At 46.9% G+C, this 19,996-nt stretch overlaps 1 protein-coding gene across 1 annotated transcript in view; it reads right to left on the bottom strand.

Annotated features, from left to right (window-relative positions):
• Positions 1-19,996, bottom strand: part of ANO10 (anoctamin 10) — a 339,799-nt gene that overhangs the window by 111,777 nt on the left and 208,026 nt on the right. Inside the window, exon 12 of the mRNA XM_077268987.1 lies at positions 4,180-4,299. Within this exon, the coding sequence (XP_077125102.1) occupies positions 4,180-4,299 (120 nt within the window). The remainder of the gene's footprint in view (positions 1-4,179; positions 4,300-19,996) is intronic.

Raw genomic sequence — 19,996 nt, 5'->3', positions numbered from 1 at the left:
CGGGATACCACAGCAGCCCTGGCAGGGGCATCCCGCACCTTGTACTGGTTTGGCCGGGCCTTGACACCTTCTGGTCTTCTTGTCTTAAGACTTCAGGTATGCCCGAACTGAAGGTTCCTCTTCAGGGATAGGAAACCAAACTGATGCGAGGGAGAGGTACCTGTCCTTTTTAGCTGTAGGTTTCCTGTCCCTGAAGGGGGGATCCCCTGGTGATCCTGGTGTTGTCATGGGGAAGGAGAAATTAGTGTTAGGACTCGCAAGCATAAGGACCCTTGACGTTGGGTTCGAGCTTATTTATTTTGGCCAAAATATCAACCAATACCTCATTTAATGTATTTATCATATGCATTACTTATTATTTTTGTCATCTTTTATTGCACTTTTTACCATTTTTGGCAGGATGCAGCAGGTCCCCTTTTTGTTGCTTGGGCTCATATAGTGCTGGGCAGCTCGCCTGACATAATATTATAGGAGTCATTAATTGGCTGTAAGCCAGACACTGTGCATCACACATACCTGTGTGACTGGCGTTCTACTCAAGCCTCATTTGTGTGCATTTTTTCTACTAGGCAGCCAACCGCTCCATAATTTGGTACGTTTGTGAGTTGCTGCTTTTATCAGTAGTGTGCACCTGTGCTGCCCCTGCCTTTATAAAGGTGGTCTGCTGCATTCTGCCTATGCATTTGTGTTCTGACTGGTGTTGGTATATTTTACTGAATTTTTCTATGTTGCTGTTAATAACTACCCTGGAATCCATCTCTCTGCCTCTACATTATAATGTTCTCCGATTAACTAGCAAAAACCTGCTGACAGATTTCCTTTAAAAGGGGCTGAAAATGATTGGACACCCCATTTCTGATTTCACCAATCATCATTTAGAAAATAACTCACAATTGTGTTCACTAAACACCGGTCATGTCAATATAAATCCCATACAAAAAATAATGCACCCCTCCCCTATAGCTCTGACTTACAAGTACCATAACATAATAGAAAACTATTATATAACAGGATATGCTCAGCCCACAGCTCCCAGGGATCAGACCTTTAAATTTGATTTAATGTGATCTGGTTTTACTCCCAGCATCCAAATGAGTCATATTGTAATTCTCAAGGGGGCTGCTTAACTACTTTTAATTTAATTTCCAGGATCTGGGCCAGAAGATTGGGAAGTAAAGAGATACCAACGTACTCAGACAGAAGAGGACATAATATGGTCTTGTTTTAATAGTGTAAAGACAAACCACAATTTTAATAACAGGAAAAGAAACTGAATTTGCAGTTTTTGGAGACTCATCTAGTGCCCTGAGCAAACAGCAGCAGTGATTATTCATGTTACTGATTCACTAGAGCTGTAAGGAAAGCATGGCCGCACCAAGCACAGTCTGCTGATAATAGGATCATTCAGTGGCCACAACACTCACTTAGGCTACGTTCACACTAGCGTTGTGCGCCGTTGCGTCGGCAATGCAACGCACGCAAAAACGCGTCAAAACGCACGCAAAAACGCTGCGTTTTGCGACGCATGCGTCGGTTTTTGCCGAAAATCGGACGCAAGAAAAATGCAACTTGTTGCGTTTTCTTGGTCCGACGCTTGCGGCAAAAAAGACGCATGTGTCGCACAACGCAACAAAAAAACCGCATGCGTCCCCCATGTTAAGTACAGGGGCGCATGACGCATGCGTCGCCGCTGCGTCGCCGACGCAAACCCGACGCACATTAGCTTAACGCTAATGTGAACGTAGCCTTAGTACACTGCTCACCACACACTACCTGACTGTTGTCTAAGGTGAGGCATTAATTAGGCCTCGTCTTCCCACATTGTCCCTCTCAGCCAGCCAATGTACATAATAAATATGCAGGGAAGCACAAAGACAGGGGCGTACAGCCTCTATGGAACCTCAGGGAAAAATACACTGCTCCCAAATCATTAGTGTTGGCGTTCTTAAATCTAGACAGCGCTTGCTATGCCTGGGTGTACCCGTGTGCGAGATAGCACCTTTGGCTATTTGTTTAATGGATAAGATGGAACTCACATTTAGCATAAACTTAAAGGACGAGGCACCGGATAATGAAAGATAATAAGAAAGCATGTAGGTAGAAAGAAAAACAGCGCAATAAAAGGCAAGCTTGTAGAAGTGCAGAATTAATAAGCATTGTAATTTAGTATTTAGCATGGGTTTATATCCATGTACACACAATGGATCTGGTGTGCAACAAAGTACAGTACGATCTGTATATAGTGATTTCATGGATTATAAAACACACTGGATTATAAGACGCACCGCAAATTTTGGGGTGGAAAATAAGATTTTTTTTTTTTAATGGTGCACCTTATAATCTGTTTTAACGGTAGCTTACCTGGGTGGCGGCAGTGGAGTGGGTTCAGAGAAGCCAGGGTCACTGCTTCAGAAGGTCAACGGCAGGAGAGGGGCGACGTTGCGGGCCCCCGTCCTCTCAGAAGGGTCACTGATTCAGGTTGATGACGGCAGAAGGAGTGAGGCGATGCTGCGGGCCCCCGTCCTCTCTGAAGATATCGGACCGATGAGTTGTGATTCCCTTTCCCATAAATATCCCTGTGGAGGGCTTCGGGAAAATGGCTGCCGGAGGCAGTGCATGTGCAGATTGAGAACTCAAGAGACGAGATCTCATATAGAGAAATCTCAATCTGCGCATGTGCCGCCTCCGGTGGCCATTTATCCGAAGCCCACTGCAGGGATATGCACGGGAGTGGGGACCTCCGCTCACTGCCAACTGCTTCTCAGAGGACGGGGTCCGCAACATCGCCCCACTCCTGTCACAGCCGCTACCAAACTACTGAAGTTGTGACCCTGCTCCATCACCGCTGCCCCCCAGGTAAAATTCTTTACCTTCAGATTAACAGACGGACCCCTTTTAACTCCTAAATTTGGAAGGAAAAAAAAGGGAGTCATAACAAAAAAAAAATATGGTATATAAAAAAAAACTGTGTAGAGGAAAAATTCAGCACTAATCTTGGTGCATGATTTTAAAATGCAAAATTGAAGCATGTGTGCCACTTGGAGCATCTACATATCCCCAGAATCACTGGATAAAATGTAAGAAAATGCTCAGCTGCAGCGTAAACCAAGGTGTAATTATAGTGGGTGCAGGGGCTACAATTGTACTCAGCCCTGAAGCTTAGGGGGGCCCAAATGGTCCCTTTGACACATATGAGGCCAATACTTTTAACCTCTTACAGACAGAAGACACAATAATAAGTCCTTTGTCAGGTCTGGGTTTAAGAAAGGGGTTCAGAACGCTCAATCACTGGAAGCTGATTGACTGTCATGGCAGGGGAGGAGAAATTGAGACCACTGAGGAAGTGAGAGAGATTTTAAGATCAGTCAATAACATACTCAAAAAGGATTAGACACATACTTGTCAACTCTTCTGAAATGACCAGGAGGCTCCCAAAATGTTGAGGAGACCTCACAGAAGATTCATATATGCCTGAAACCTCCTAGAAAACAGTGACCTGTTGGAGTTGGAGAATGGTTGTGGAAGGACGTGGATTAGGAACGTTGGCATGGCTATTACCAAATGCTCCCAACCCAATGCTTTGCACTCTGTACATGGGCCCCCTCCTGGATGTTGCCATTTTGCTATGAAACTTCAAAGTACGTATAGCAGCTATTCCATCTAAGAGATCTATGTAATAGTTTATGCAGTTTGTATTGTGAAATCTTGTGAGAAAACCACTTTTTATTGGCTTTATAATATCTTTATAGAAAAAGATAAAAAAAAGACCAAGGGTGTCATTCTGCTGGCCATACACGCGCCTTACGTACGGTTTTTATTTGTCTGTTCTTGGGCGTGAATTCTTTTTGAATTACTCCTCTCCTGGATCATAAGTGACCATTACGACAACCCCCTTTTACCTGCTTTCAGGATCTGTAGGAGCAATCTTTTGTGATTCTCACTGGATTAAACAACTTTCTAAATAAAAACGTACTTTATCTGTATACAGGGACTCAACCCTGGGCTGAGAACTGAAAAGCAAATATAAGATGCAAGCTCCAGAGGAAGCAAATGGAAATTACCTGTCTTCAACGCCGTAACAAAGCACTTCCGAAATGGTAGAAGTAATTTCCATAATTAAAGATTTTTCCTCTCTTCTCTTGCCTAGCTTACATTCACATAGGGCCATTATTCACTTACCTGTTTCTGTTTGAGGGCTTCCATGGACTCAAATTCCAGTCTGGCTAATTTTATCTGGATGTCATATGGTTTGTTGGGAATCACAAATGCCAAGATAAACTTCAGAGCTAACAGAGCGTGCTGTCAAATTAAATAGGAGAAAGAATAATGTTAGCCGAAAGCTAGAAGACAAACAAAGGCAGACTATCATCCCAAAGAGATTTCTCAAGCTCCACTACTTGTGTTCCCTGGAAGATTAGCGAGGCTCCTATTCTCGTTTTCTGGCACCAGAAGACAATTACAGCAGCTTTGCCAAACATGTTCCTTTGTTATCAGAGGTCCGTCTCCATGTATTTTGTTTATGGTTTAGTTCATTTTTTGGTCCCCTTTTATTATCCCTAGGCAATGAATATGCAGAACGGTACTGTATCGCGGCACAATAAACTCCATATCTTGCACCATCTTCCCTTTTATTTGCTGGAATAGAGAAAGACCCCTGAAGTAATGCAGCAGTGGCCTTCATTAAATAACTATGTGCATAACAGAGCCTGTATTAAAAAGAACAACATAAAGAGGACCTGTCACGTTGTCAGTCGGCAGTCACCGGGTTAAAGGGAATCTGTCAGCAGGGTGAACCCTCCCAAGCCTTCTATATGGTCAAGTAGGTCGTAGGAAGCTGACTACAATGCTACCTTAACATCTGCAATCTGATATCTTACTCTAGAGAAATTCACATTTTCCTTAATATGCAAATGAGCTGCTAAGATCTCTGGGCGGGGCACTGATCTTCATGAGAATCTGCCTTTTTTTTTTTTTAATAAAAAGTGGTGTTACCAATATTAGATATGTGATGACTGACAGTCCGCTCTCCTGATCTACATGGCTCACAGTGGTAACACCCCCTTTCATGTGCAATAAGCTCTGGAGGCAGATTCTCATACAGATCAGTGTCCGGCCCATACAGACGTCTTAGGAAGGTTGATCCTACTGACAATTCCCTTTATAAAGCAGGATAAGCTGATCAGATTGATACATAGTTTTATTGGGAAGAGTTGCAGTATAACTTGTTTTTTTTTTAGTTATTCGCATGTCTGCTTAGTCTGAAGTTTTTAGTGAAGTGGTTGGTCCTACTACGTGATTGACAGCCTTCTTTGCATACGTGAACATACAAAGATAGATATCGGTCAGTGACAAGGCCCACCCACTTGACTACTAAGCCAAAAATGGACAGTGTTAAACGGATAAAACAAGATATATTGAATCTTTTCGCACAAATCTATATAACAATCTGTTCAGCTTATATTGTTCTATAAAATGTAGCTTGAATATTTGGTGCATTTTCACGAAGAAAGGTTGTCTATAAGTGCTGGAGGCCCACATAAAGCTAAATGAACAACAGACTGTACAAGTAGGAAGCTCAAAGGGGCACTCTCTGAAAAAAAATAGGACATTTTAAGAAGTGCAAATTACTTTGCTAACTGTCTCAAAGATTATGATAAAATACTTAAAGGGGTTGTTCGAGACTTACATATTGATGACTTATACATATGAGATCTATGTTGGTCTGACACCCAGCACTCTCATCGATCAGCTGATAACTGCCCCGCAAAGCCCAGAAGTAAGCAGGGTAGAGATCGGAACGCTACAGCTCGCACAGTATGTCAGTCCTGGACAACCCCTTTAAAATGGTCATGACAAAACATTTTTCAATGGATATTTTCATAATTTATTACCTACTGTTTCTGAGGGCTATCTACTGGACACTTGTCTACGGTCTAGTAAATGTGTGCCAGCTGATTACCACCCTCCACCACTGGAAAGAAAAGTTGTTCAGCTAAATTTGCCAATAAGCATTAAAGGGGTATTCCCATATCCAAGATCCTATCTCAATATGAGGTAGGTGTAACATTAATAATATTAGCAAATACCTCCTATTAGAAATGTAGTATAGTTTTTCTGATTCGCTATGTCTCTTTCCTCATGTGCAGGCACTGCAGGACCTTAGGTAGCTATATATACACCGTACATGTATATATACCTATGAGCCAGGAGAATAAAGCTCAGCAGCTGTATTCGATAATGATCATAAATGATGTATCAGGAAATCTTAAAAAGGATGCAGATTACTATATACTATTTGTGTCCAACCAAATGTACTTCACATTGTTAACTTGACGAATATTCCGGTTAGACCTGTCATTTTATAATGAGCCTATGTCCCACTGAATGGCCTATTAAGCACAGCCTAGAAAGCCACGGCCACCTGCGACTTCACATAAAGCCAAGATGAAACAATGTAGATATGAGAGAGGGGAGCTCGGCTTCACAGACAATACCGTCACATCGGGTACGCTTTCACTTCATTTGTTTTTTCGAGCAGTTACTTTGCTGATTATAGATATCAGTTAATACCACAGAATTATCCCAGCTGAAGAACATTAATGGCAGAGGACAAGCCGCTCCTATGGAGCTAAGTGCCGGTTTTCGTCAACACTTGAGAGATTTCTTTTTTTTTTTTTTTTCTTTCCGGTGACAGAAAAAGCTGACACAAAGGCAACCCCCTCCCCCACCCCCCCAAAAAAAGGTCATAAGGCACTAGCAGAAAAAAAGTTGTCTTTAAATCGGTCTTTAAAACGTGGAACTGGATATAAATAGATATAGAAAAAAACAGAAAACTGCATTCAATAGAAAGTGGAATCATCTCTGTTCAATGAAGCGTTTCTAGGAAAACCAACCCCAAGAGTTCCTGTAGAAAGTTTCGCAAAGACAAATCTTTTCCATTTCCCAGGTTTCAATATCTAAAATATATTCAGCATTTTCAGTATACAGCTAGATACGCAGGACACAAGTTTTTGGCTGCAGGTACATGATGTTCATGTGTGGTACTTTACCAGGCAGTGGCTACTATGAAGTGTAGCTGTGACTCTAGCATTCAACATATTGCGTTTTGACCCTCCCAAACACCTAATCCCAAGAGCTATTTGTAGATCTGAAGCCTCTGTCACTACAGCTCTATTTCCCGCCCAGCACCACCTCCTCTTGCTTGATTGACAGCCTATATATTGTGTCACTTGAGATAATGAACCGTTTGTCAAGCAGGAGGCTTCAATACAGTCCCCCTCCACAAGAAAAATATTGCCATAGGTACTGTATGAATGAACCAAAGAAAATAGGACCAATCTATAAAGCCATCTCTTGAGAGGGGACATATCAATCTCATACCGAGGACTGAAACATGGCTTGGTAAGAGAACAAGAGCTAGCATTCTAAACACTCCACCTTACCCCTGTGCAACTATGACCCCCTGCTGTGAACTGGTCATTGAAGTAGGTTATCTGATGGAGACCAGACATGAAGTCCAGAAACAGAGGATGGGAGGTGACACATTCCTCGCTGGGTAAACAAGTTTCCTCTATTGAAAGCAACACTGGTCTGAGGATGTGAGACGCTCTTATCTCCAGTGTCCTGTTATAAATATGGTCTTTTTGTGACAGGCATAGGTCCCATAGTTAAGAGAGACATATTTTTTCAGCATTGAGACGAGGTGGCGAGCGTAACATATTTACTGACATCACTGTGCAATCTGCGCATCAGCCCCAAATTAATATAATCCAGATGGATAATATTATATATGCCATGTTATCAAAAGCTGAAATTCTGATAGGAAATATGGCATTATTATCTTCTGCCTGGGCCCTCTAGGGGGGCCGATATCCTCAAGGCAGGGGATTCCTCAATTGTTTGGGACCTAAGCCGCATCCCACGGACCAGCCCTATGTGAGGTCACCATTGAGAGGCATGTGGGCATGACTCTTATCTGATAAAAGCAGATTCTGAATTATAATTATTATTCAGCGCTGGGAGATACAGCTTGCTGCAGGATTGTTCCATTTTCAACCAGCAAGCTCCCCTCCATAAAGATCCTGCGCCATTTCCGTGACATCAGGTAAAGCAGTTTTCTTTTATCCCTTGTTATTTTTATGTGACTGTATATACTGTATTGTTTTGGCAGCTTTATAATATCTTTTATATCTTTTTATAAAACACTGCCTACTTTTCGGATTAAAATGAAGCCTTGTGAGGCCATATGTTACCGGAAATGGGTGTCCAATTGGCCTGTATAAATGATTGGTGGTGGCAGCTCGTTTTTCTTGGATTACTGCGAAGCTTAACAGTGACAGTACAGAATCGGATATACATATACACTATACGTTCACTGGGAAGCGCACAATAAGCTGCCTAGTAACGAAAGCAGCCATGGCCACATCCATCAAGTATCAGTCAATTTCGCATTTGTCCTGATGATTGGAGGCAGCAGAGTGTTGGTTCCTGACACTATCTTACAGCTGACAAGGCTAATTTAAAGAAAAAAAAAAAAAAAAAGTAAAATGTGTAGGGTTTGAGGTAAAAGGGAATCTGAAGCGAAATTGACAACCAGCTACAAGTTTAACAGAATAGAAAGGTCAATCAAGCTTCTGTGCGCACAGAAAGATCACTAAACGATCATTTTGTGCGCATAGGCATTCGACGTTCTCAACAGCACATGTTGTGTTACATACGGTGATGTGCTGTCGAGAATGAAAATTTATTAAGCAAGCTTAAAAATCATTTCACCTGATGAACGAGCAAAATGCGGATTGGCAACTTGTTACATTGCTCGATTGTAGGGAAACGAGTGTTCCTAGAAATCTTCATTCCTTATAATAGTGCAGTGTTAGTACGCCATTACAGTATCTATGCTGTTAGCTGTTTAGTCATTATGCAAAGCACATTATTTATATGACTAGCTTTTTTCCCACTATCTACAGTACAGTATCTGTGCAGTCATCTTTTTCCGCTATGTAAAACACCTTATGTATTGTGTGTATATATTACATATATGTTTGCATATATTGTATTATTGTATATACACATATATGTATAAAAAAGGATGTTATAGATTTGAAACCCTGCTTTCTCCTACATCTGTAATCACGGCTTTATATTCTGCCATTGGTCACCTCAATGACAATACTTGATGTTCATGGTATATTTTGCAAGGTGTCTAAGAAAAGTTAATGTAGAAATCCTAAGCACATTGTGAAAGAAAAAACTGCTGTGTCTACCACTGTCACAAAATCTTTCAATTCTGACAATCTAAGCCTTCTAATGGTGTACTAAATTGCAGTAAAATTGAAAAAAAAAAAAATGTCCCTAAAAGTGAATGTAATTCTGTCTTCGCACAGCATTTTCCACTGCCACAGGCAAAACTTGTCATCGCTGTGACATGCCACCAAGGCAGAAAGCATGGCTCTACACTTCTAAGGTCAACATTTGATTAACAAGCAGGAGAACCCCGCATTGTGAAAAAATCAAATAACTGGAAACCTTCTGGCGCACAGGCGGAGGCTGCTGCAGACAAAGCTGGCTTCTCGATGTAACGCAAAGAGATTTTGTTCGAGGGTATTACCATCAAAATGCATGTTTCACTCAGTGAAGCCCTGTGGGGTGACTGAATATTTCAGAAACTGTAATTTATGATATCATGTGCGAACTGTACAGAAAGGTTGAACATTTATTTCTCAGAACAAACCTTGCAGTCATTTAAAACACGCCTCATCTGCTGCAGAATCTCTTACTGAAGGTGAATGAGAGCTGCATGGCAGTCATTCATAGATTCACAGTAACCCCTTCACCACCTTGGGTGATTCCATTTTTGAGCATCAATTTTTTGCTCCCCTCCTTCCCAGAGCCATAACTACCCCCCCCCCGTCAAAATGGCCGTATGAGGGCTTGTTTTTCTATTTTTTGCAGGATGAGTGGTACTTTTGAAAGAGACCATTGGTTTTGCCATATAGTGTACTAGAAAATGCCATTCTACATTTTTTTTTTTTAACCATGTTCACTAAATGCTAAAACTGACCTGCCATAATGATTCTCCAGGTCATTACGAGTTCGTAGATACCAAACATGCCTAGGTTCTTTTTTATCTAAGTGGTGGAAAAAAAATCAAGTTTGTACAAAAAAAAAAAAAGGTTGGCATTTTCCGAGACTCATAGCGTCTGCATTTTTTTGTGATCTGGGGTTGGGTGAGGGCTTATTTTTTGCTTGCCGAGCTAACGTTTTTATTGATACCATTTTGGTGTAGATACAATCTTTTGAACGCCCATTATTGCATTTTCTTTTGGGGGGTGAGGAGTCATAGCGCTTTTTCTTTGTGCTACTAGTATTGTGGAAGCCCCCTATATTTCTGTTAACAGATGACAGACCTGAGTGTGGACTTGCTTTTTTGTGGATTTAGTTGAACCTTCTATTGGGAATATTTTACATAATGTTTGGGATCACATTTATCCTGCGCTCTCTGCTGAGCACTTACTTTGGGGTTTCCATCTAAATCTCGGACTTAAGCAATTCAGATGAAACCCCCAAGAGATCCATTCAGTATAATGACGCAGCAGTGTTACTCTGGACTCCGTCTGGCCTCTGTTCAGCCTTGTCCTTTTCAGAAGTGCACAAAACTGTGGCTGATCCTGCTTTTATGCACGCCAAAAAAGACGGACACCTCCGGATCACAAGTCAGATGGCGTCCACAGTGACTCCATCTTCCTCATTATAGGGAATCTTCTGCAAGGAGTTCCATGTGAATCACACATTTCACAGATTTACATGGAAACCCCGGTATAAGCGCTCAGCGCCAAGCGCAGGATAAATGTGAGTCGAGCCTTACAATGATCTTTGGGAGACAAAATAAAAAAAAATCAGTAGCAGGTCAAGGATTGGTTGTATTTATTTTTTTACGCCCTTCCTCGTGCGGTATAACTGATTAGGCAACTTTATTCTTCGGGTCAGTGCGATTACAGCGATACCATATTTATATTTTTTTTTCTAGATTTGGCTGCTGTCACCCACTAAAATAAGCTTTTTCAGAAACAAATTTTTGCATCCCCATATTTTGATAGTTACAATTTTACCATATTTCAGCTGACAGAGTCATGTGAGGGCTTGTTTTTTGCCGGACAAGCTGATGTTTTTATTGGCACCATTTTCGGTCTCATGATATTTTCTGATTGCTTGTATACCGATTTTTGGGAAACAGAATCAACCAAACCAGGAATCTTTTTTTTTTTTTTATATGTCGTTCCGCGTATGGCAAAATTGAAAAGGCAGCTTTATTCTTTGTGTCAGTACGATTACAGCAATACCATATTTATATTGTTTTATTATGTTTTGGTGCTTTTGCAAAGTAAAAACTATCTTATAGAAAAAAATAATTATTTTTGCATCGTTTTATTCTGAGAGCTATAACTTTGTTATTTTTTCGCTGATGGAGTGGTATGGTGGCTTGTTTTTTGTGGGACAAGATGACATTTTCAAAGAATGATTTTTATTTACAGTCATCTTTTTGAATGTGTTTCATTCCACTTTTTGTTTGGCGGTATGATCATAAAGAGTTGTTTTTGCCTCTTTTTTTAATTATTTTTTTAACAGTTCACTGAAGGGTATAAATAGTGGGACAGTTTTACAGGTTGGGTCATTCTGGATGCGGCGATACCAAATCTCTGTACTTTTGTTTTCATTTTTCTTTCTCCGAAAAATATTCATTTATATGTACAGAATATTTTAAAACATTTTCTTATTTTGTGATATATTAATTTTTTTCATTACTCTTTTTTTACTTAGTCTCTTTATGGGACTTTCACTTTTTTAACTCTGCTTCTGATCGCTTATAAAGCACAGAAATGCTCGAGCATTGCTATCTAATATATAATTGCCTAGAATACTACTTCCTGCAATTTGTGCCAACTTCCATGGCTTTGTCCGGAGCTATTGTCCGGAGCTAATGTCCGGAGATAAGTGACGTCACCAGTGTCCTACACCCAGGCAGAGCACAGTGGCCCCAGGCAGAGCACAGGGGCCCCAGGCAGAGCACAGGGGCCCCAGGCAGCATATGGGGCCCCAGGCAGAGCACAGGGGCCCCAGGCAGCAAATGGGGCCCCAGGCAGAGCACAGTGGCCCCAGGCAGAGCACACACCAAATCGGAGGCCGAGGGGCCCCGCCAACCAAATCGGAGGCCGAGGAGCCCCGCCCACCAAATCGAAGGCCGAGCGGCCCCGCCCACCAAAGCGGAGGCCGAAGGGCCTGGCCCCGCCCACCAAAGCGGAGGCCGAGGGGCCCCGACCACCACATCGGAGGCCGAGGGGCCCCGCCCACCAAATCGGAGGCCGAGGGTCCCCGCCCACCAAATCGGAGGCCGAGGGTCCACACCATCCAAATCGGAGGCCGAGGGGCCCCGCCCACCAAATCGGAGGCCGACGGGCCCCGCCCACCAAAGCGGAGGCCGAGGGTCCCCGCCCACCAAATCGGAGGCCGAGGGGCCCCGACCACCACATCGGAGGCCGAGGGTCCCCGCCCACCAAATCGGAGGCCGAGGGTCCCCGCCCACCAAATCGGAGGCCGAGGGTCCCCGCCCACCAAATCGGAGGCCGAGGGGCCCCGCCCACCAAATCGGAGGCCGAGGGTCCCCGCCCACCAAATCGGAGGCCGAGGGACCCCGCCCACCAAATCGGAGGCCGAGGGACCCCGCCCACCAAATCGGAGGCCGAGGGACCCCGCCCACCAAATCGGAGGCCGAGGGTCCCCGCCCACCAAATCGGAGGCCGAGGGTCCCCGCCCACCAAATCGGAGGCCGAGGGGCCCCGCCCACCAAATCGGAGGCCAGGGGTCCCCGCCCACCAAATCGGAGGCCGAGGGGCCCCGCCCACCAAATCGAAGGCCGAGTGGCCCCGCCCACCAAAGCGGAGGCCGAGGGGCCCGGCCCCACCCACCAAAGCGGAGGCCGAGGGGCCCCGCCCACCACATCGGAGGCCGAGGGGCCCCGCCCACCACATCGGAGGCCGAGGGGCCCGGCCCACCAAATCGGAGGCCGAGGGTCCCCGCCCACCAAATCGGAGGCCGAGGGTCCCCGCCCACCAAATCGGAGGCCGAGGGTCCCCGCCCACCAAATCGGAGGTCGAGGGTCCCCGCCCACCAAATCGGAGGCCGAGGGTCCCCACCCACCAAATCGGAGGACGAGGGGCCCCACCAACCAAATCGGAGGCCGAGGAGCCCCGCCCACCAAATTGGAGGCCGAGGGTCCCCGCCCACCAAATCGGAGGTCGAGGGTCCCCGCCCACCAAATCGGAGGCCGAGGGTCCCCACCCACCAAATCGGAGGACGAGGGGCCCCACCAACCAAATCGGAGGCCGAGGAGCCCCGCCCACCAAAAGTAAGTGCGGCCCCAAAAGTAAGTGCGCCCCCGGGTGCAAAAGTAAGTGCGCCCCCGGGTGCAAAAGTAAGTGCGCCCCCGGGTGCAAAAGTAAGTGCGCCCCCGGGTGCAAAAGTAAGTGCGCCCCCGGGTGCAAAAGTAAGTGCGCCCCCGGGTGTAAAAGTAAGTGCGCCCCCGGGTGCAAAAGTAAGCGCGCCCCCGGCCCCGGGTGCAAAAGTAAGCGCGCCCCCCAGTCCCGTGTGTGAAAAGTGCTGCTGTAAAGCTGGTAGCGCTGTTCAAGCACCATATATTTCCTTCAGGAAATGCCCATCTAATATATAATTGCCTAGAATACTACTTCCTGCAATTTGTGCCAACTTCCGTGGCAATGTCCGGAGCTAATGTCCGGAGCTAATGTCCACAGCTAATGTCCGGAGATAAGTGACGTCACCAGTGTCCTACACCCAGGCAGAGCACAGGGGCCCCAGGCAGCATATGGGGCCCCAGGCAGAGCACAGTGGTCCCAGGCAGAGCACAGGGGCCCCAGGCAGCCTATGGGGACCCAGGCAGAGCACAGTGGCCCCAGGCAGCATATGGGGCCCCAGGCAGAGCACAGGGGCCCCAGGCAGCATATGGGGCCCCAGGCAGAGCACAGTGGCTCCAGGCGGAGCACAGGGGCCCCAGGCAGAACATGGGGCCCCAGGCAGAGCACAGGGGCCCCAGGCAGAGCACAGGGGCCCCAGGCAGCATATGGGGCCCCAGGCAGAGCACAGGGGCCTCAGGCAGAGCACAGGGGCCCCAGGCAGCATATGGGGCCCCAGGCAGAGCACAGGGGCCCCAGGCAGCATATGGGGCCCCAGGCAGAGCACAGTGGCCCCAGGCAGAGCACAGGGGCCCCAGGCAGAATATGGGGCCCCAGGAAGAGCACAGGGGCCCCAGGCAGAGCACAGGGGCCCAGGCAGAGCACAGGGGCCCAGGCAGAGCACAGGGGCCCCAGGCAGCATATGGGGCCCCAGGCAGAGCACAGGGGCCCCAGGCAGCATATGGGGCCCCAGGCAGAGCACAGTGGCCCCAGGCAGAGCACAGGGGCCCCAGGCAGCATATGGGGCCCCAGGCAGAGCACAGGGGCCCCAGGCAGCTTATGGGGCCCCAGGCAGAGCACAGTGGCCCCAGGCAGAACATGGGGCCCCAGGCAGAGCACAGTGGCCCCAGGCAGAGCACAGGGGCCCCAGGCAGAACATGGGGCCCCAGGCAGAGCACAGGGGCCCCAGGCAGAGCACAGGGGCCCCAGGCAGCATATGGGGCCCCAGGCAGAGCACAGGGGCCCCAGGCAGCATATGGGGCCCCAGGCAGAGCACAGTGGCCCCAGGCAGAGCACAGGGGCCCCAGGCAGCATATGGGGCCCCAGGCAGAGCACAGTGGTCCCAGGCAGAGCACAGGGGCCCCAGGCAGCCTATGGGGCCCCAGGCAGAGCACAGTGGCCCCAGGCAGAACATGGGGCCCCAGGCAGAGCACAGGGGCCCCAGGCAGCATATGGGGCCCCAGGCAGAGCACAATGGTCCCAGGTAGAGCACAGGGGCCCCAGGCAGCCTATGGGGCCCCAGGCAGAGCACAGGGGCCCCAGGCAGCATATGGGGCCCCAGGCAGAGCACAGGGGCCCCAGGCAGCATATGGGGCCCCAGGCAGAGCACAGTGGCCCCAGGCAGAGCACAGGGGCCCCAGGCAGAACATGGGGCCCCAGGCAGAGCACAGGGGCCCCAGGCAGAGCACAGGGGCCCCAGGCAGCATATGGGGCCCCAGGCAGAGCACAGTGGCCCAAGGCAGAGCACAGGGGCCCCAGGCAGCATATGGGGCCCCAGGCAGAGCACAGTGGTCCCAGGCAGAGCACAGGGGCCCCAGGCAGCCTATGGGGCCCCAGGCAGAACATGGGGCCCCAGGCAGAGCACAGGGGCCCCAGGCAGCATATGGGGCCCCAGGCAGAGCACAATGGTCCCAGGTAGAGCACAATGGTCCCAGGTAGAGCACAGGGGCCCCAGGCAGCCTATGGGGCCCCAGGCAGAGCACAGGGGCCCCAGGCAGCATATGGGGCCCCAGGCAGAGCACAGGGGCCCCAGGCAGCATATGGGGCCCCAGGCAGAGCACAGTGGCCCCAGGCAGAGCACAGGGGCCCCAGGCAGAACATGGGGCCCCAGGCAGAGCACAGGGGCCCCAGGCAGCATATGGGGCCCCAGGCAGCATATGGGGCCCCAGGCAGCATATGGGGCCCCAGGCAGAGCACAGCGATATTTTGGACCACTGTGCGGTGTTTCAGACCCCCTGTGTGATGTCTGGGGCCCTGTTCTTAAGTATATTAAAGATTAAAGTAACGTATATTAAAGTATATTATAGATCAAATTTGACACGTTTATGAGCACCATTGAGTGATATACTCAAGAATGACATAATTTTTCAACATTTTATGGTTTCAAACTGTAAACACTCAGAGTTTTTTTTACTTCAACCAGAAAACCTTAACGGTTCATAAAAAACTTGACTGTTCAGGATATGATAAAAGTCATAGTATTCTGAATCTTTAACTTATAAAGATACCTTTACATGGGGTGATTATTGGTTCCAGAGAGGCTTTCAGCCGATAATCGTACACATGGCTGGTGACAGGACAATACAATATAAACGTTCAAAGGTAAACACTGATAACATTAAAATCTAATATATAATTGCCTAGAATACTACTTCCGGCAATTTGTGCCAACTTCCGTGGCTTTGTCCGGAGATAATGTCCGGAGATAAGTGACGTCACCAGCGTCCTACACCCGCTCAGGGTGGACAAAGATATATGCCTCTGATTGGTTGCCACCTGCCGCGAGCGACCAATCAGAAATGTGCCGTACTGTCAAGAATTGTCAAGAGCTGGTGAGTGCAGCCATTTTTTGTTCTTTCTTACTATTATTTATTAATTGTATTATTCTTACATTTGAATAAATAAAGTATATATGGATTCTAGACTCCCGATTCTTTAGAATCGGGCTGCCATCTAGTGCTTTATAAACTGTCAGAGCTGCACTGACATACAAGCTTAATACATCATACTCTGAGCATGGTGTAACAAGTTTGCTAGATCTAGAGGCCCAAATGTCATCAGGATGACACTGAGTACCATGGTATCGGTCGGCCCTCACACAATGACGTTGCAGGGGCATCGATCGAAGGGTAGATGAGGCTCCCTCAGCCTTCTAAATGCACCTCTCTGGGCAGTGAGTGCCGGGTGTCAGGTGTCATATCATATACTGCATTGGTTGGGAAGTACTTCCCGACCAGTAAATGTCAAAAATCGGTTAAGACATGAAGGTCAGTCTAGAAAATTGATATAACCTTGAAAGTAACTTCAACTGCAGTCATAAAAACAATGAGCAACGCCCCAGGAAAGACAGACCAAAAATAACCTCAGCTGCAGAGGATAAGTTCATTAGTTATCAGCCTCACAAACCGCCAATTGACAGCACACCTCAGATCACAGCCCTCATAAATGATGCACACACATCATACAGCAGACACATCTCAACATCAACTGTCCAGATGAGACTGTAGAAGCAGGCCGTTATGGTCAAGTAGCTGCAAAGAAACCACTATTGACAACTGCCACTAAAAAGAGATTAAGGTTTAGACTTTTATGATTGACAAATGTTACTTCAGACAGCTTGTCACATGTAGCCAGAAGTCTCTTGTGAAAGCAAAGATGTTTTGGGTGACAAGTCTGACATTTTATATTTAAGGACTAAGGGTCGCATTTCCTCTCAACATGACTATGTGCTTTAGTGTTGATACAGTACACCACATAAGATATAGAATATCCCTATGTATGACATTCTGAGCGGCACTGCAGAAGTCAGCAGTCCACATGTAACTCCCTAAATAATGATCATCTGCATTTGGCACAAGCATGCTTGTATGAATGAGTACAATAGCACTGTCAACTAATTGATCAGTATCATTCACCTTTACAGGCTTTTGTGGAGAACCAAATGCTATCACATTTTAAACGGTAACTATCATGTGCCTAAAGATTTAAAAAAAAAAAAAATGATGCCACCAGTCTTATACAATGCCTTGGTCCTACATTATAATCAAGTGTGTGGTATGACAAAATCTGCTGCTATGAGAGACAAAATCACTATTGTTTCGACGCTCAGGGTTTGCTAATTTGCCAGAACTAGTCTGTTGGGGCATCTATTTTCAGAGACTAGCCCTGGTCTTGGGTGCAATAAGCAGACCCAGTCATTTGATAGACATCTTCTTCACTATCCCCTGTGATAAGTTCAGTACAAGAGCTCTCATATAAGGCCAGGTTCGCACTTTGCGGCGTCCCTCTGCGGGTTCTCCCACAGCGGAATTGATAATCTGCAGGGCAAAACCGCTGCGGTTATTCCTGCAGATTTATCGCGGTTTGTTTTGCGATTTCCGCTGCAGGATTACTCCTATACTATTGATGCTGCATATCCAGCAAGATGCAGCATCAATAGTAATGTTAAAAATAATAAAAATTGGTTATACTCACCCTCCGATGTCCGGATCTCCTCGGCGCTGCACGCGGCGGTCCGGTTCCAAAGATGCTGTGCCGAGAAGGACCTTCGTGACGTCACGGTCACGTGACCCGGGCGTCATCACGGTCATATGACCGCGACGTCACCGCAGGTCCTGTTCGCACAGCAACTCTGACCGGCCGGCCGCGTGCAGCGCTGAGAGGTGAGTATAACATGATTTTTTATTTTTATTCTTTTTTTTACCCCAAATATGGTTCCCCGGGCCTGGAGGAGAGTCTCCTCTCCTCCACCCCGGGTACCACCCGCACATTAACCGCTTGCTTCCCGCAACGTGGGCACAGCCCCATGCGGGAAGTAAGCGGTTCAATGCATTCCTATGGGTGCAGAATCGCAGCGATTCTGCACAAAGAAGTGACATGCTGCGGGTTTTAAACCGCTGCGTTTCTGCGCGTTTTTTCCCGCAGCATGTGCACAGCGGTTTGCGGTTTCCATAGGGTTTACATGTAAATGGAAACGCTATGGAAACTGCTGCGGACCCGCAGCATCAAAATCGCCGCGGTTCCGCGGTAAAAACCGCAAAGTGTGAACATGGCCTAACGCCCTAAGCTGAAGCCATGAGACATGGTGAAGAAGAAGACAAATTACACAATGGATGTGATTACAGGACTGGAGACCAGAACTAGTACAGTGAAATAGACACAAAACAGACTAGTCCTGGCTAATTAGCATATAATAAGGGACTAAACAAATGTTTTTTGTTGCTCATAGCAGCAGAGTTTTTACACACTGTATACCTAATTAAAATGCAGGAATACAATACTGGTGCCAGGCTCCACGAGGCCTGAAACTGGCAGGTTCCCTTTAAATCCAAACTATACAAATGTTCAACAAGGTAAGCAAACAATGGAACATGCACTAGAACTATATCATTTTCTTAGCTCCAAGTGACTGGAAAAAAACGTATTTTGAATAAGCATTGAAAAATGCAATTTTGCTATTTATTTTTGTTTTTACATTACTCCTTGCTGCCGTCTGGAAAGACGCGCCACATGTCCATCTCAACAGGTGATCCGCGGGCGTTTGTGGACGCATAGTGGGCATGGGATTTCTTCAAATCCCATCCACTATGCTGTAACATAGCATTTACCGATTGTGTGCACATACCCTATGTGAGCCAGTGACTCATGTCACAGGTAGGGGTCGCTGTATCTTCTCCCCAGGTCGAGCATGCAGACGGACGAAGTCCATAGGTGTGCACGAGAGTCACGGATTTCCGGTCCGAGTTTTCCATGTAGCTGAAGGCCACAGGTTTGTGTGTTAAAAGCCCTGTAGTAAGAGGTATGGGTGTGTCAGATGAGGTGCACGTCAGTGTCAGTCTGGTGTATGCTGTTGTGCAGAGCAGAGTCCTGCAGAGCGCTGGCTGAGTGATGGCAGGCACAGGGCAGCTGAATAGCCTGGCACCCGCAGCGTATAGAGCGATGCAAGTCATCCATGGTACTGGTCTCGGATGTGGACAGTCCTGTGCCCGGAGGTGGATGTCCTGTGCCCGTAGGAGTCGGATGTGGACAGTCCTGTGCTCGAAGGTGGATGTCCTGTGCCCGAAAGAGGACTAGCATGTGTAACGATTGCAAACAGGCGGATATGGTGCCCGGCTGCTATCCGGAGGATATCCTAGGCTGTGTATGGCCGTGTGAGTAAAGAGACTGTGATACAGTGATGTAGGACACCCACGAGAACTAGTCGGAGGGGGCTGGGATGTGTAGTGTCTGCAACATATGAGGCTGTGTGTATGGAGACTGTAATATGGTGTGCGGTCGCCCAGGGAAACTGGAAAAGGGAGGTCTGACCTGTTTAGGGACTGCAAATGTAAAGCCATATGATATGTATTGCTATGAACTGGTGTGAACAGAATACTGATAATATACACTGAAGTTATATGCATTTATGTGAATTGGACTTTAATGCTGTGAGGAAACACATTAAAAAAACTTTTGTGTTGGAACTTTATGGGTCACTGTCTCTTTACTGCGTACGATGCTACGGCAGCCTTACACCTTAGAAATAAGCATATATC

The sequence above is a fragment of the Ranitomeya variabilis genome, chromosome 6, assembly GCF_051348905.1.
Source record: "Ranitomeya variabilis isolate aRanVar5 chromosome 6, aRanVar5.hap1, whole genome shotgun sequence".
Taxonomy (NCBI): Eukaryota; Metazoa; Chordata; class Amphibia; order Anura; family Dendrobatidae; genus Ranitomeya; species Ranitomeya variabilis.
The sequence above is the reverse complement of the archived record's forward strand: the minus strand, read 5'-3'. Positions and strand labels throughout refer to the sequence as shown.